General features: G+C 30.4%; 1 protein-coding gene across 2 annotated transcripts; it reads right to left on the bottom strand.

Annotated features, from left to right (window-relative positions):
- Positions 1–8,847: 8,847 nt before the first annotated feature.
- On the bottom strand, positions 8,848–13,919 carry LOC105800057 (protein disulfide-isomerase like 2-2). 2 transcript variants are annotated; one of them, XM_052634031.1, is made up of 9 exons: positions 13,653–13,919; positions 13,022–13,180; positions 12,601–12,714; positions 11,732–11,889; positions 10,243–10,342; positions 9,730–9,909; positions 9,492–9,637; positions 9,264–9,410; positions 8,848–9,162 (listed from the first exon to the last, which is right to left on the bottom strand). In XM_052634031.1, exons 1-9 carry the CDS (start codon positions 13,779–13,781, stop codon positions 9,009–9,011), a joined length of 1,287 nt encoding a protein of 428 aa, XP_052489991.1. In that variant the 5' UTR covers positions 13,782–13,919; the 3' UTR covers positions 8,848–9,008. The 2 variants fall into 2 exon arrangements, with proteins under 2 accessions (XP_052489991.1, XP_012486403.1); XM_012630949.2 differs by having other exon boundaries at positions 9,730–9,906; positions 13,653–13,918.
- Positions 13,920–15,303: the final 1,384 nt, after the last annotated feature.

Raw genomic sequence — 15,303 nt, 5'->3', positions numbered from 1 at the left:
AAGTTGAATCAGTTGGAAACGACTATCAAACCTTCAAGAGTAGAGCCATACATGGAGAACTAACCAGAGGACGTTAGCTATATTGGTAATGAGGGTAGAAATCATTATTTAAACACGTATAATCCTGGTTGGAAGGATCATCTGAATCTTAAGTGGGGAGATAATCAAGGAGGAGAAAACCAAATGTAGAATAGACCAAATCCTCCATACCAACCACTACATATACAAAGAACTCAAGAAGGGATACGATCATGTTGCATGTGGTCAAAGATTCGATCGAATTGAAGGGGAGATGCAAGTTATGCATATAGATATGAATGGCATGAAGGAATTGAGGTGCTAGATAATGGGTTTGTTACAAAAACAAATCGATTAAGGCATCCCCAGTAACATAGAGAACAACCCTCAGAGAGATGAGAAGGAACATGTGAATGTAATCGCCCAGCAATTAGGTAAGAAACTTGAAACATGAAGAGGAGATTTTGCTCGAATTTTTTGATAAGCCCATGGAAGAAAATGAGCACAAATAACCGATCAAAGAAGTAGCAAAACCAGTGGTTGAACGGATAATCTCAAAATCAAGCACGACAAAGGTACCATTCCCATCAAGGTTAGATAACAAATAAAAGAGGGATGAAGCTGATTTTGTAAGTTTTCTCAACTTGTTTAAATCCCTCGATGTCAATTTATCACTCTTGTACTTAATTGATAAAATCCCTAAATATGCAAAGTACCTAAAAGAAATCATGGCAAGACATGAAAAATTGAAAAAGGGTGAACAAATTGATATTGAGAAGCTTTATAATACCAGTAGATTTTGTAGTCCTCGATTTTGAAGAAGATCAAGAAATTATCATTCTACTGGGTAGGCCATTTTTTGTCACATCTAGAGTGACCATCGACCTTGAAAAAATTGAATTGATAATGAAAATCGATGGCGAAATAGAGGTGTTCAAATGTGGTCACGATTATCAAAGTGAGGAATTATTAGGGAATTTGTTTTATTAGATTTAATCCCCATTGACTTTGACCGAATGTACGTGCATAGTTGTATAAGTGCAGGTAAATCAAACTAGAGGAAGTAAGGCAAATGAGAAGATCCCTGTTGGAATGAGATCTAATGGACGGATGAGGATGATCGACAAAGGCAAAAAAAATCAATGGTAAAAATTAATGAATTATCGGATAATTTCGATAGTAATACATAATATTTAAACCATTAAGAATAAAATTAAAATTGTACATATTAATTCTTATTTTAGGAGTTTTTTTAATCGTTTGTGTCAGATTTAGTAGGTAGAAGGTTTCAGGAAGCAAGAAGTTGTTCCGATCATCCGCATAATAAATATTTTTTGAGTTTATGGCCTAATTAGGGTTTCTAAACAGCCCTATAAATAGAAAGCTTACTGCTAACATGTAGGCAAACCTTTAGGAGTCTTAGTAGATTTAGGTTTTAGTTCGTTGTATTTTCTGTTTCTACATACTTTGTTCTTTTCGACTAGGTTTAGTCTGAACCTAAGTTTTTTCTATTGAAGTATTCAGAAGTTTTGTTTCATTTTTCTTTTGAAAACATCATGATTCGTTAACTGTCAAGAGATTATGCAACTACGAGCACAATCTATTCAATCAACTGAGCAACTTTTTATCCTTTCTTTCACTTTAATTTACTTGTATTCTTTTGCATGTTTAAATTAAATCTAAGAGTTATGGTGTCTAGATCCATAAGAGGCTAAATCTCTAAAGAGATTAACAAGCAGATGTGGGAGTAGTTAACGGAGGAAGACGAGTTCCCCATAGGAATTAGCTAGTTTTAAATTTTTTGTACTTAAACCCTAGGAATGACGACCCTAGGAAGTCATCTAGGTTAAACGAGGTCGATAGATAAGTTTGTCGAGAAAATCATATCTCAGTGGGGAAAGTGAGGTCGGGGGATAAGCGTGTACCTGTCGATTAGTTAATTAGTAGAGGCCTAGAGGTAATACTAGTTAATTAATAGTTAATTTCATTTAAACCTGATTTCTGAAGTTAATTATAACCACTGAAACAAGTTAATCTTCTACCTGTTATTTTGATATAGTTGTTTGTTTATTTTTTGTTTATCTAATCTAGTTAAATTAGTTTATGCTTGTTTTCTATTTTATTGTATATCATAATATAATTTTTAATTATTACTGTTTAGATTTGTTCTTGTAGAAGTAGGTTTCTGATTTAATTTGTTCTCCTTTGAGTACGATCCTTAGAATACTTCCCTGTGTTTTGTTGTACACATCTATATTACAATTTCACATGTATACTTGTGGACACCGCTTATTTAATTTAATATATTTTTGGTGTAGTATTTTCTAATCAAATGTTCGCACATTTAGCGGCGGTCAGTAGCTCAAGACATTATCGTTTTCGTAAAAGGATGTGGTTTCTCCGGGGTAGTTTATAATTAATTGCAAATCAACTTCTTCGACTTAGGAATGTGAATGAAAACACATCCAAGTACTAGATTATTTTTGATTTATTGTTCTTAACTAATTTGAGTTTATTATAGATGTATTTAAAATTTTGAAATTTCATCGCACACACCTTCCATGTTTTTCCTACATGCCTTGCCTAACCTTGCGATGTGCTACCCATGAACCTTATTTTCTTAACATCATATGTATATTTATATTTATATTTATAACATTGCATCACATTTTATATACAACAAATTTAAAAAATTTTAGAAGGATAATCATCTTGATGTTGGTAAAATCTATGTGTTTAAGCTAAGCACTTTGTCAACAATGCCCATAAAAAAATCATTTGACATTACTTCAACCCTAACAATATGAATCAAAATGGAAGATTCACACTTGCATAATTCTTTGTCAAATATTATTTGGTTCGTGGTAACATATCTTCTTTTGAGCTAATTAAACACTATTATGTAAACAATGCTCACTAGGATATAATTTCATATTACCAAAATGAGAGAATCTATCAAACTTAAGGATTTCACTCTAATCCATTTCCTATACTCTAAAGAGTTTGAAACCTTAAACCCTAAATACTAATACTTAAATTTACTATTTAAAGATTAAGGAAATGGATTAAGGTTTTTAGTATATGTATTTTATAGGATGGTTGTAAATTATGAACCTTAAAATCAAACCATAAATCTTAAACCCTAAATATTAATGCTTTAATTTTTTATATTTAAATATTAAGGACATGGGTTTGCTTTTCAATTTCTTATATTTTTGTGGGATGAGGAAAAAGGTAGTGGCAAGTGTCATATTTATAGAATTTTGGAACCTTAAATTGACACCCATAAATATTGAAATACTACAAGGACCCTAACATAATGGAAAATGTGGTTCTTGTTAATTTTGTCTTGTGTTGAGAATCTCTGTAAAAATAGATTGAACTCGAAACCCATGGTGTCGAGGTCAATGTAATGCACTTCCCTTGCCTTTATTATATTCAATAGGAATCCCTTACAGTAATAATGACCTTGACACTTGTGGGTGTCGACGTCCTTCCAAATAACCCTACACCTTACATACAAAACCCTAATTTCAAATAGAAGGATCTTGACTACATAAGTGTCCAAGTTCACTTAAACCCCATACCCTGAATCGTTAAGCACCACAAAAATATGAAATTTATTAACCTTTTCCATTATAAAAGATAATTGAAACTTTATTGCAATTGTAAGTATTCTTTTATATTTATTTTTAATATGTTTAATATAGACATAATAATAAAAATAGCCCTTTATGTTTACTTTTTTGTTATTTTGACCCTAATTCTTTTTTTTATCACTTTAGCCCTCAAACTTTAAATTTTAGTCAAATTGCTTTTCTTTGAATGAAAATTTGGATTGGATTGTTAAAATTCTAAGGGTAAACTACAGGAATAGTCACCCAACTATGTCTTTGGTTATATTTTGGTCATCCAACTATTATTTTTTTCGATTTAGTCACTTAAACTTTTCAAAATTAAAATTTTCAATCACCCTCCTGTTAGTTGTCATTATATAAGTGACGGAAAGCTGACGTGGGCTTTTTTTATTTGCTTGATAACAAATTTAACTCTCTAATGTTTACACATTCTATTAGTTTGATCCTAAATCTAAAAAAAAAATCAACAAATTTAGCCCTCAATGTTTACATAATTCATCATTTTAGTTATAATTCTAAAAATCAATAAATTTAACTTGCAACATTTACAAAAATTGTCATATTAGTTCTAATTCTAAAATTTTCAAAATGGACAATAACAAAAAAAAAACATTATGGATAAAAAAAATATAAAAATGACTATTAGAGAGAAGAAAAAAAATAAATGAACACAAAATGGATTGATGGCTATTAGAGAGATGAAGTTGCACATCCTCATGGGACATAGATCGAAAAAGTTATCTCTCTTGGTTTAGTTCAGCTCATAGTTTCAATTCCTGGACTAGATTTTCTCGGAAACGTACTTGGACTACCCAAGTCCAGATGTTACTGATGACATGTTCAAGTCAGAAAAAACAAGGGAAAAATAACTTTTCTAGATTTTTCAGTTCATGAAATGTTAGCTCAATCGATCAATTGAAATAGCCAAGAGGGGGTAAATTGGCCTTTTAAAATTTTTTTGAAGCAAGGATAAGAAAATGAGATAATGAACACAATAATTTTAGAGTGGTTCAAACCCAATTGCCTACTCCACTACCTTAGCTTTCCACCACCAAGGATTTTCCCAAATTCACTAATTTGATGAACCTTTGAGGACAAGGTTTAACCTTACAACTCCCTTAAAATTTGTATCCAAATCTTAAGACACAAACCCTCTCAAAAGAACAAATAAAGAAACAATTCTCACAAGATTAGAATGCTTGCAAATGAAGCACACATCCAATAAAAACACTTAAACTAAGAAAATACAATGAATGTTTACATGTATTTACAAGAAAAAGATGAAGAATTTAAGCACAAATGGATGGTAATAGATTTCTTGATGTTTCTTAATAGCTCTTGATCTCTTGTAATCTCTCTTGTAATTGTAGAGACTGTAGAAGCTAGTATTTATGGCCTCTTATTGATTTCCAATCGTTGAGGTTGTTGGGAAAATGAATTGAGCCATTGGAGGGGTAAAAACCAAAGCATTAATGACCCCTACAACAAAAAGTATCGAAACATTTGAAGGGGTATCAATACCTTGGGCATTTAATGCCTAAATTTAGTGACAGTTTAAGCCTATAGTATCGATACAATAGGGAATGTATAGATACTTGTTATGAGGTATTGGTACCTTGGGGAGGGTACCGACACTTGGGTAATTTTTCTTTAATTTTTAACGCATCGAACCTTAAAACGATATGATACAATGATAAGGTATTGATAATTTGTGAAAGGTATCGATATTTTTTTTGCTCAATTTTTTTGAAATTTTGAAGCTCAAATTAGTATCGATATCAGGCAGAGATATCGATACCATATAGGAGGTATCGATACTTTGATCCTTAGGAGCAGTTTTACACTTCTAAAAATGTTTGGAAAAATTTTTTAACAAGTTGAAAATATTTTCTAAGTGTTTGAAATATAGATTTAAAAGTTTATCTCTTATAAACATTTTGAAACAAATTGTCACTCGAAATTTATCAAGTTTTGTTCAAAAACATTAAATTTTTATATCAAAACATTTATAAAATAAAGCTTAACTTAACATGAAAGATTTAATATTGCATTATTTTCTCTAAAATGAGGTATTTGCATATTTTCAAAATAAGAAAAAATTCAAAATAATTGTTCTATAATAGTTTAAATAATTGTTAATTTTATCATATTCACGAAAGCGACATGAGTTTAAAATGAGCACAGTACCAATAGTGTTAAATAATCTTCTTATTCATTGGGTTTTAGAGGTACATTAAGGAATATTTTAAAAAAAAATGAAGTTTTTAATTTTTTTCTAAAATTTTAGAATTATAATTAAATTGACAAAAAAATGTACATGTTGAGAGCTAAATTTATTGAATTTTTATAATTCAAATTAAAATGACAAATTTTATAAACATTTAAGGAAAATTTGTTGAATTTTTAGTTTTAAGATAAAATTGATGGAATGTGTAAACATTGAAGGGTTAAATGTGTTATTAGGCCAATAAACAAAGCCTACATCGATTTTCCATTACTCATCTATCAACAACTAACTGGAGAGTGGCTCAAATATTTAGTTTCAAAAAGTTGAGTGGTTAAATTGAAAAATTTAATAGTTGGGTAATCAAGAAAGAATCAAAGGCATAGTTAAGTGATTATTTTTGTAGTTTACTCAAAATTTAATGGCAATGATATGGTAGCCCACATGACAATCTACATGTACTTCATTACTAACATGTATAATTTAAAAATATATATGAAATTTATGACTTTTTTTCTTTCTAACTTCTAATTTTGTTTTTGTTTTTGTATAAACGTGGACTTTCATGTAAGTTTTGTCCTTGAAATTTTAATGGTCAACTTTTATGTTTAATGAAAAGAAAACTATCGAAATTTGAAGGTTAAAGACCAAAGTGATTAAAAATAATAATAAGAAAAGTAAAAAAAAGTAAACATTAAAGGCTAAAATTATCATTATACCTTTAATTTATTTAGGTGATGGTATTTGTTTCTTATTATGGATGTTATTATTCTTTACAGTTTGATTACGTGAAGAAATATAAGCACTTCAAATGCATACTCCTAAAATTTCAAGAGCTTGAGCCCAACATCAAGAATTGCAAACATTTATGAAAATTTTGATGAATACGGAAAATAATGATTTGGTTGCTCATGTGATAAGTTCAACTAAAAAAATGCAAGAAGTAATTTGGAAACATAGCATCTAGCTTACAAATGAGTACTTACTATAATACCTTGAGAAGATCGCTTACAATATCTAAACAAAGAAATACTGTGTTATGCTTGATGGCTAACAAGGATAAAAAGAAAAAGATTCAATATGACAAAAGCTACGAGAACGAAAACCCTCTCAATTTGTTTAACAATAGGTGCTAAAAATAATAAGTTTTGAAAATTTTCATGGGTTGTAAAATGTGGCATAATTAACAATTTTAATTGCAACTTTTACCAATGTAATTCAAATGTCATGTCATTCAAACTCCATTCTTAAATATTAATAAAACAATGTTTAATAACCTTGACAAATAAGGAATCAAATGTAGTGAAAAATTAACTGTGAAATTAATTGATTGTCAAATCTTAAACCTTAACCAAATTCAAAATACCATAACTAGTGTTAGCTTTAGGGTTTCAGATATATGATTTTCTTTTAAGACCTTGACCTATCCAGATGGTGTCAAAACAATATTTAATAAAGTTCACTTTTATCGATTTCAAGAGTGAATTTTGAAATCTTTAATCATTTATAATACATTTCTAGCTCTCATTTAACTATACTTCATTATTTTATAATAGGTTAAAGTGTAATAATTACTCAATTATTCAATTAATTTTATTTTAAGTATTCAATTATTAGTTTTTTAATTTAATCACTCAATTTTTTAAATTAAATATTTTATTCACTCTTGCAGTTAAATTAGTAACAAAAGTCTAACGTGAGTTTTTATTGGCCTAATAATAAATTTATTCCTTCAATATTTACGCTTTCTCTCAATTTGATCCTAAATCTAAAAAATTAAACAAATTTAGCCCTCTAATGTTTCACATTCTCTCAATTTGATCCTAAATTTAAAAATTCAACAAATTTAGCCCTCAACGTATACAAAATTTGTCATTTTAGTTCTAATTCTAAAATTATAAAATATATTTAAAAATATTTAAAATATTTTTATATTTACTTTTAAATTTTATATTTACTTTTTCTCATTAACCATACTCAATTTCTCATCAACCAAACATGTGAAAAACCTAAAATTAAAATTATTTTTATTCAATCTCTTTTGATTTAGTCTTTTTGTTCTTTTTTTACATTGTTCACCTCAAATGCCTAATTAAAATATAAAAAAATAAGGTCAAAAGTAACAAGTTTATAAACCCCAAATAATAGTTGGGTTGATGACACCAACTTCAATAGCCTTACTCTTTACTACGTATCAATTTCAAGCTCTAATATTCTTGTGTCGTTTATCATTTCTAGCTCAAGTATGCCATGACATTTGATATTTCTAATTTTATAAAAGTCATTTTGGTACAAAAATCTTTAAAATATTTTCATATATAATTTTTTAAAATAAATTTTTATAATTTATATTTACTTTTAAAATTTTTAAGATTTTTATAATTTTATAATTAGGACTAAAATAATAAATTATAAGAGCTAAATTTGTTGAATTTTTTATTTATGATCAATTGATCAATGTGTAAACAATAGTGAGTTAAATTTGTTATTGAGCCAATAAAACAAAACTCATATTAGATACAAAAACCCATATTAGATTTCCATTTAGTAAATAATGAAAGAGTGAGTAACTAAAATATTTACTTTAAAGAAAATTAATAGTTGCATAATCAAGAATTAATTGTATAATTAATTGACCATTCTTATAATTTACCTGATCTCTAATTTCTTTAAAAAATCCAAAATATTAATACCCAATTCGTCGAAGTTCACATCAAATTGTGAAATCAAGTTCCATCGAATTGATTTATCCAAATAAATTACTTTCATAGTATTTTGGGTTTTTTTTTTTTTACTAATTCAAAAGTAAAGTGCTTTTCACGTGCAATCCAAATTTTTATGCGTATACATACACATGGATTAGCCCAATCGATCTTTTTGTAACAAGGACCAAGTGAGTGAGAGTGACCATCTTTAAACCTTTCGTTACCCGATAAACTAAGGCATTGAAGGGTTTACATAAGATAATGGAGACGAAGAAATCTAATTTCATTGTGGGAAAGAAAACAAAGTCTCCTACAGATATGGTTCTCCGTAACATCAAAACTCAAATCCAATTTTGCCTAAACCCGATTCTTCTATTTTCAGTTTAATCAAAACTCATCCTTGCTTCTTGTTGCAGTTGCTGTTCAATCTTCTCCCATGAGTTCTTCCAGGGAGAACTCATCCTCTTCCATGATTTTCCCATCTTTCCCATCCCATGCTTCTGTCTTTACGATGTTCAGACCGCCATTCAGAGGTAAATTTCCCTTCCCTCCTCTCCCGGCTTCCTTAACAAATTCACTGAAACACATTTTTTTATGTATTGCGTATTCAAGATTTTTGTTCATTTGCAAGAGGTGGGATAATAATATTCAGGACAATGCAGGAAATCGAACACTTACATGATATGCTCAAGCTCAAATGCACTTCTGAGCGGAGCATATGCTCCTTTCTTCACATTCAAGGCTACAAGAGCTGGATACCCATACCCACCGATACCTACACACTTCTCAAGATCTGGTTGCTTACCAGCAGCTGCCCAAACATAGCTGCACACATATTTGATGATTTATAATGATAACGAAAAAAGAACAGGAGACAAGCATTGATTTTAACTTCTATTTACTTGCCTGTAAGGGTTTCTTTTAAATTTCTTTGCTACTGACAATAACATCTCCAGGTACTTGTTCCTGCCTTCTGCCTTGGAGTCTAAAATATCAGGTAAGAAAGCAACAAAGCATATGGCAGCCGAACCACATTTGTCCTCCATGACATCCTACTTGCAAAGATTGTACTTCTCAGCAAACAACTCCATGGCTTGAAAAACAAAAAATGAATTTATTATCGAAACAAAGGTGCGAGACTTACTGGGCCAATCACCTCCGTCACTTCAGCAGGTCCAACATTTGTTTCGAGCTGCTCTAGAGCAAATGATTCAATTGAAGATGCATTTCTAGCACCCTCGTAGGGAATTGGACCGTCTTTGTCTGCACCAAATGCTAAGATCGTAGGAAATCCTTGCACCTTGTACCTGCTCATGAGAGACTGCTAGCGACCCCCCATTAAAACAGCATCAAAACATATAAAAATCCAGAAACACTTACATAGAGAAAAAAGAAACAATCCTTTTTCTCGTCTAAAAATGTTTCATGGGAAATTTAAATTTAATGTCCAAATAGAGAAAGAGTCATATTTAATTCAGAAAAGCATTCATAAAATATTTTCTGGGTATAATAACATTATTAGATTGCAGCTAGTCATAAACTTGCAATATCAAGTTCCAAACCTCAAAGCAATTAAGGAAAAATTTTACTGCATAAATTTCCAACTACAAAGTCGTGAATTGTAGCTCTTTCAAGTAAAATTATATTTAAATAGTACCTTCTCTGAATCGCAGTCAACGTGACCAAGCTTCACCTTCCCCTTCAAGTTATTAGCAGCCTTCTTCCACTCAGGAGCAAGTTTTTTACAGCGTCCACACCTGTAAGGAAGTATTGATATGGTACAAAATTTCATTTAAAAATTATTGGAACCAATTAATATATGCCATTGCATTGAGATTGATTTAATCCTATTGGTTTTATATTGCAACCTCTGCATTGTTATTTATTTTCTAAACCAAAATAAACTTACTGCAATCAATTTTACAACTTTGGAGATAAGTTCGTACAGGAAAAGTCAATTGTTTTATCTATTTGACTTTAGTAAGTTCAAGTCAATTACTAATTGTTCATTGACTACATTCGAGAAAACTAGTACACAATTAAATTTAAGATACATGGCTATTTTGACCATTTATTCTTTACGGTTGCAGTACTGTTTATTTGAGTTTACTGTTCTAGTTGCTATGCACCTTTACTAGCTTATGCTAAAATATGCAGAGAAAGAGCTGAACTCAGAAATTGCTAGTTACGTGTCAATAAGCATTTTCTTTTCTTTTAACAATCTTTATTTTACCCTATGTTTGGATTAACTATATTAAAGGAAAAGAAAGGAGGGTTAAGGAGAGGAAAGGATTACCTATTATTTTGTTTGGATAGTTAAAATTATTAAAGGAAAGGAAAGTAAAGTAATGTTAATAATCTTTGTTTGGTTAACCTGTGGAAAGGAAAGGAAAAGATTTATTATGATTTTTTTACAATTATGACCTTTTTATAAAATAATTTATATAGAAAATGAAGATAAAAAAAATTTTACATCTTAAAAGAATCCTTTTCGTTTCCTTACTCTAGTTTTTACCCCAAATTGGGGTAAATAAAAACTAAGTATTTTAAAGGAAAGTAAGGGATACTCAATTTCCCTTACTTTCCCTTGCTTAAAACAAATATACCGATCCAAACAAGGGAAATATTCTTCATTTCCCTTACTTTCCCTTCCTTTACTTTCCCTTTCCTTTCCCTCTCCTTACCCCAACCATATAAATACTATTCTTTTCTTTTTAGCATTCTTTTTTTAAAAGAAAATCAAACATATAAAGCCTTGACAACAAACAAAGGATCAAAATATGTTTACATCACAAGAAACATAAACAACATTTCAAACTTGCAGTTGCATGCATGCATATCTACCGTGATCATGGATGACAACGTTTCAGGTATTTACTGCTTTTTATGTATCCCTATCTGAACCCAATTACTTTTCATGGTTCAGATATCAGACATCTAAAGGCTGCTATCTGAATCCAACATGATAGTAATATCCTATCCAAATCTGAAATTACCCAATTCTAGATTATCCAAATCTGGAAAAAAAACAAAGAGATTGAATAGTGCAGGATATCCAATTTAACTATCCATTGGCATTCCTAGTCAGAGATGCTAGTGAAGCATTGTGCTTTGATGAGTGTTAGATTAATAATTAACATGCTTACCAAGGTGCAAAAAACTCCACAATCCAAAGTTCTTTACTTTTGAGCACCAATTCATCAAAGTTGCGGGAATTTAATTCTACTGATGCACTGGGTTGATATTTCTCACTAGATCCTCCAGAAGCTTTCCCAGCCAAACGGTCTTTCAAGAGGGCTTTTACCTGTATAATACATAATAGTTAGTAATAGTTCAACTCATGTCATAGAAAGAATGTTTAATAGTATAAAAGTGATACACATGCACTTCACTTTTAAACTTTTTAAAAATGAGCTTCATATTCTTAGTCCATAATTGACGGAGATCAGCATAATTGACAGACAAAATGGCGCCGTGAGACATGTTTAGATATATAGGCACAACTTATACCTGTATGGCATCCACCATAGATATATAAACACATTTTTTTCCTACGTCATCTCATGAAATTAGTACCAATGAGAATTTCTACTAAACAGGCAGGCATATGACATAGGTAGATTGGAATCAGATTCAAGCAGTAGGCTGAGGGAATGTGTCTGAGAAGTGACAAAGGTATTGTTCAATTTTCCATATGCTTTTCCATATACATATGCAACGCAAATAGATAGGGAAAAAGATATAGTAGCAGTTGCATGGCACATCAAATTCAACTATTACTAAATATTCGCCATCAGCAGCATCTTGTCAAATGTCAGTAGTTCTTTTCTTAAAGTGAAATTACACACTAATGCAGATCATTACCACCACAAAACCAATCCCGTCTTATTTGATAGATGCAAATTATTTTAAAAAAGTAAAAGATTTTAATTGAATAACATTATCATCCTGCCACAACATATATATGATCTAATAAAATCATGATTCTTCAATCAATCAACATAATGCAGCAGACCTGCTGGAGGGCAAATTCTGCAATAGGTTTGACATCCCTTGCTCCCTGATAATCTACTGGAGGCTTTCCAGGTGCAAACACCTTTATTGTCGGAAACCCTCTAATCCCATATTCCTGTGTAGCAATCAGAAAAAAGACTATATAAGCACATAAATAGAAGTGACAAAAGAATTTCAAATCAGATACTAGATGATTATACGAAACAGAGAATCCCATCCAAATTGCAATATGCCTAGGGTTTCATTTAAAATTTTCAGCAAGGGGAAAAAAGAAAAGAACAGCCCTAATCAAGGGAAGAAAATGCAAAAGTAGTTTAGACATCACAAAGAAATTTGCAGACCAACAAAGTAAAACGTAGATTACATCTTATATTTAAGGACAAAGCATGGTTAAAACTTGAAAGATTTGAAACTCCCCAAACCTCAGCAAGGGACTGGTGAGCATCAGCATCAAGAGCAGCCACAGTAGCAACTCCATTCAAAACATTGGCAGCCTTCTCCCATGTAGGTGTTAGAGCTTGACAATGGCCACACCAAGGCGCAAAGAACTCAACCAAAACAACTCCATTCGAATTTAAAACCTAAAACAATTCAAAAATCTCTACTAGTAAGGTATTCTCCTCGACAAGCTTGACTCTTTCCTTCTTGAAATACTAAAGAAATAGCAAAAACCAAATCCAAGGTATAGGTGATTTGGCAAGGAGAATTAAAGATCATTGCTCGAACAAACAAAAAAGGGAGAAAAAATAGAAAACTTGAATATTGAATGGATTAAAATATTGAATCATTTCACTTAGCCTGAGAAATGACCTAATTCTTAATATTTTAAAAAATAAAGGTAGTTTTGTCACAAAATCCTAATTAAGTGACAAAATTCTAAAGTATTAACTCCTTTCTAATTGTATTTAAGTTCTTCAATCTTGTGATCCAGAAACACGATGCATTTCATTTCATTTCATTTAACTGAACACAAATTCTGATCCCCTTCCGTCTTTTGGATTATTTTCTTCCACTTCTTTACGATAATTGAATGGCGAAGGATAACGGATTTACCTTGGACTTGAAATTAGAAGGAGTAAGCTGAAGCACTGGCGACGATGGTCCGTAAAAAGCGTTTGAGACGCTGAAGAATGTGAAGAGAAACGATAAAGCTATTGACACTGGTGATCGCGATCTAGGCATTTTTCTTATTTTCCCGTCACTTTCTCGGCAATTTTTAAACTTCCTCTCTCACCCAGATTGAATCTTTCTCGGACCTTAAACCGCTCGATACTGTGTAGAGTGAAACCACTTAATCTGACACAGCTACCTGTTCCCTGCTGGCCAATGAGATTCAAACACATCATTTCTCTACGTTTTCATTTATAAGAGGCACGTAGATTTCTATCGCCGGGCCGGGTCAATCCGAACCGTCGATTCCTCTCCAAATGTGAATTTGAAATTTGGTTAAAGAATAAATGGTAAAATTAAGCTTATTTTAATCTCGTTTACATTATTTTTTAATTTTTTTTATAAAAATTCATAATATTTCAATTTAATATTTAATAATTTTTATTTTTTTTAAAATTATATATAGCAACTTTATATTTTTTTAATATTTTTACATTATTGTATTATATTTTATTATATATTTAATTTTTATGTTTAACAATTTACATAATATATACAAATAACATAATATAATACACTACAAACTTCGAAAATGGGTTGGACTGTGCTCAAACCTTGAATGCTCGAGCTTGAACTTGACCCATATTTTAAACAAGTCTAATTTTTTTCTAAAGCTCATTTTTCAAAAACCTAATATTTTTACCAAAATCCCCTCAAATTGACTGAGCCTTCGGGCGAGTAACCCGACCCTTGAACATGTCTAATTAGTTCGGTCCCAAAGAATGTAAAAAATGAAATTACTATTTTTCTTTATATATACGCTATTTATAGAATTTTTTAACTAGGATATTGTAAAAAAAATTATTATTCAAATATATTTGGAGGATTACCTTGACACCCACCATTGTTGAGTTTTGATGTAATCGATAAATAGTAATATGTGTAGAATTTACTGCCTCATCGTTTGATGATGATGGAAAAACATTACTATGAACTGCAATAGCCCGTTTCTTAGTGGTATCGAAAACAATAGTTTCGGGACCACAATTTTAACATGTCAATCCGTAAATAATAATTAATATTTACGAGGTCATTAGGATTGTATTAAAATTTGGTTAAGAAAATTTAACATTTGGATAGTTACTTAAGTAAAAGGATTGAATCGTAAAAATTACAAAAGTTAGTATTTATTACTTAAAACTCCTAAATAGCTATCAAACTTTCGACGTTCTAGCCTTAAATGATAATTATACCCATTCTAATTGTAGTGGACAGTTTAAGGCTAGATTTTTAGTTACATTGCATGTTTTATTAAAGGGTAAATTAGTAATTTATTAAATAAAACTTAAGTAAAATGTAATAGCCCATTTTCAAATGAAATCGAATAGTAGTTTCGAGACCACAAATACGATGTAGAAAAATTTATTTTATTATTATTTTAAGGTCTGCAACATGATAGTAGCATCGTATAAAAATTTCATGAAGAAAATTTATTGTTTGTATGCTTAATTTGATAAAAAGCACTAAATCGCATAAGGAGCAAATTTTGAGTTCTATAAGTAAAAGATGTCAAATTACTATGAAATTGGAATAT

Source organism: Gossypium raimondii, chromosome 7 (assembly GCF_025698545.1).
Source record: "Gossypium raimondii isolate GPD5lz chromosome 7, ASM2569854v1, whole genome shotgun sequence".
Classification (NCBI taxonomy): domain Eukaryota; kingdom Viridiplantae; phylum Streptophyta; class Magnoliopsida; order Malvales; family Malvaceae; genus Gossypium; species Gossypium raimondii.
The sequence above is the reverse complement of the archived record's forward strand: the minus strand, read 5'-3'. Positions and strand labels throughout refer to the sequence as shown.

Bases quoted from the DNA above. Each gene is read 5' to 3' on its own strand.
- LOC105800057 (XM_052634031.1), bottom strand. From the start codon at position 13,781: ATGCCTAGATCGCGATCACCAGTGTCAATAGCTTTATCGTTTCTCTTC. The intron at 11,890-12,600 runs GTCTGCTGCATT...TGTATTATACAG, and splicing joins CAGAATTTGCCCTCCAGCAG to GTAAAAGCCCTCTTGAAAGA. The intron at 10,343-11,731 runs GTAAGCATGTTA...ACTTCCTTACAG, and splicing joins GTGGAGTTTTTTGCACCTTG to GTGTGGACGCTGTAAAAAAC.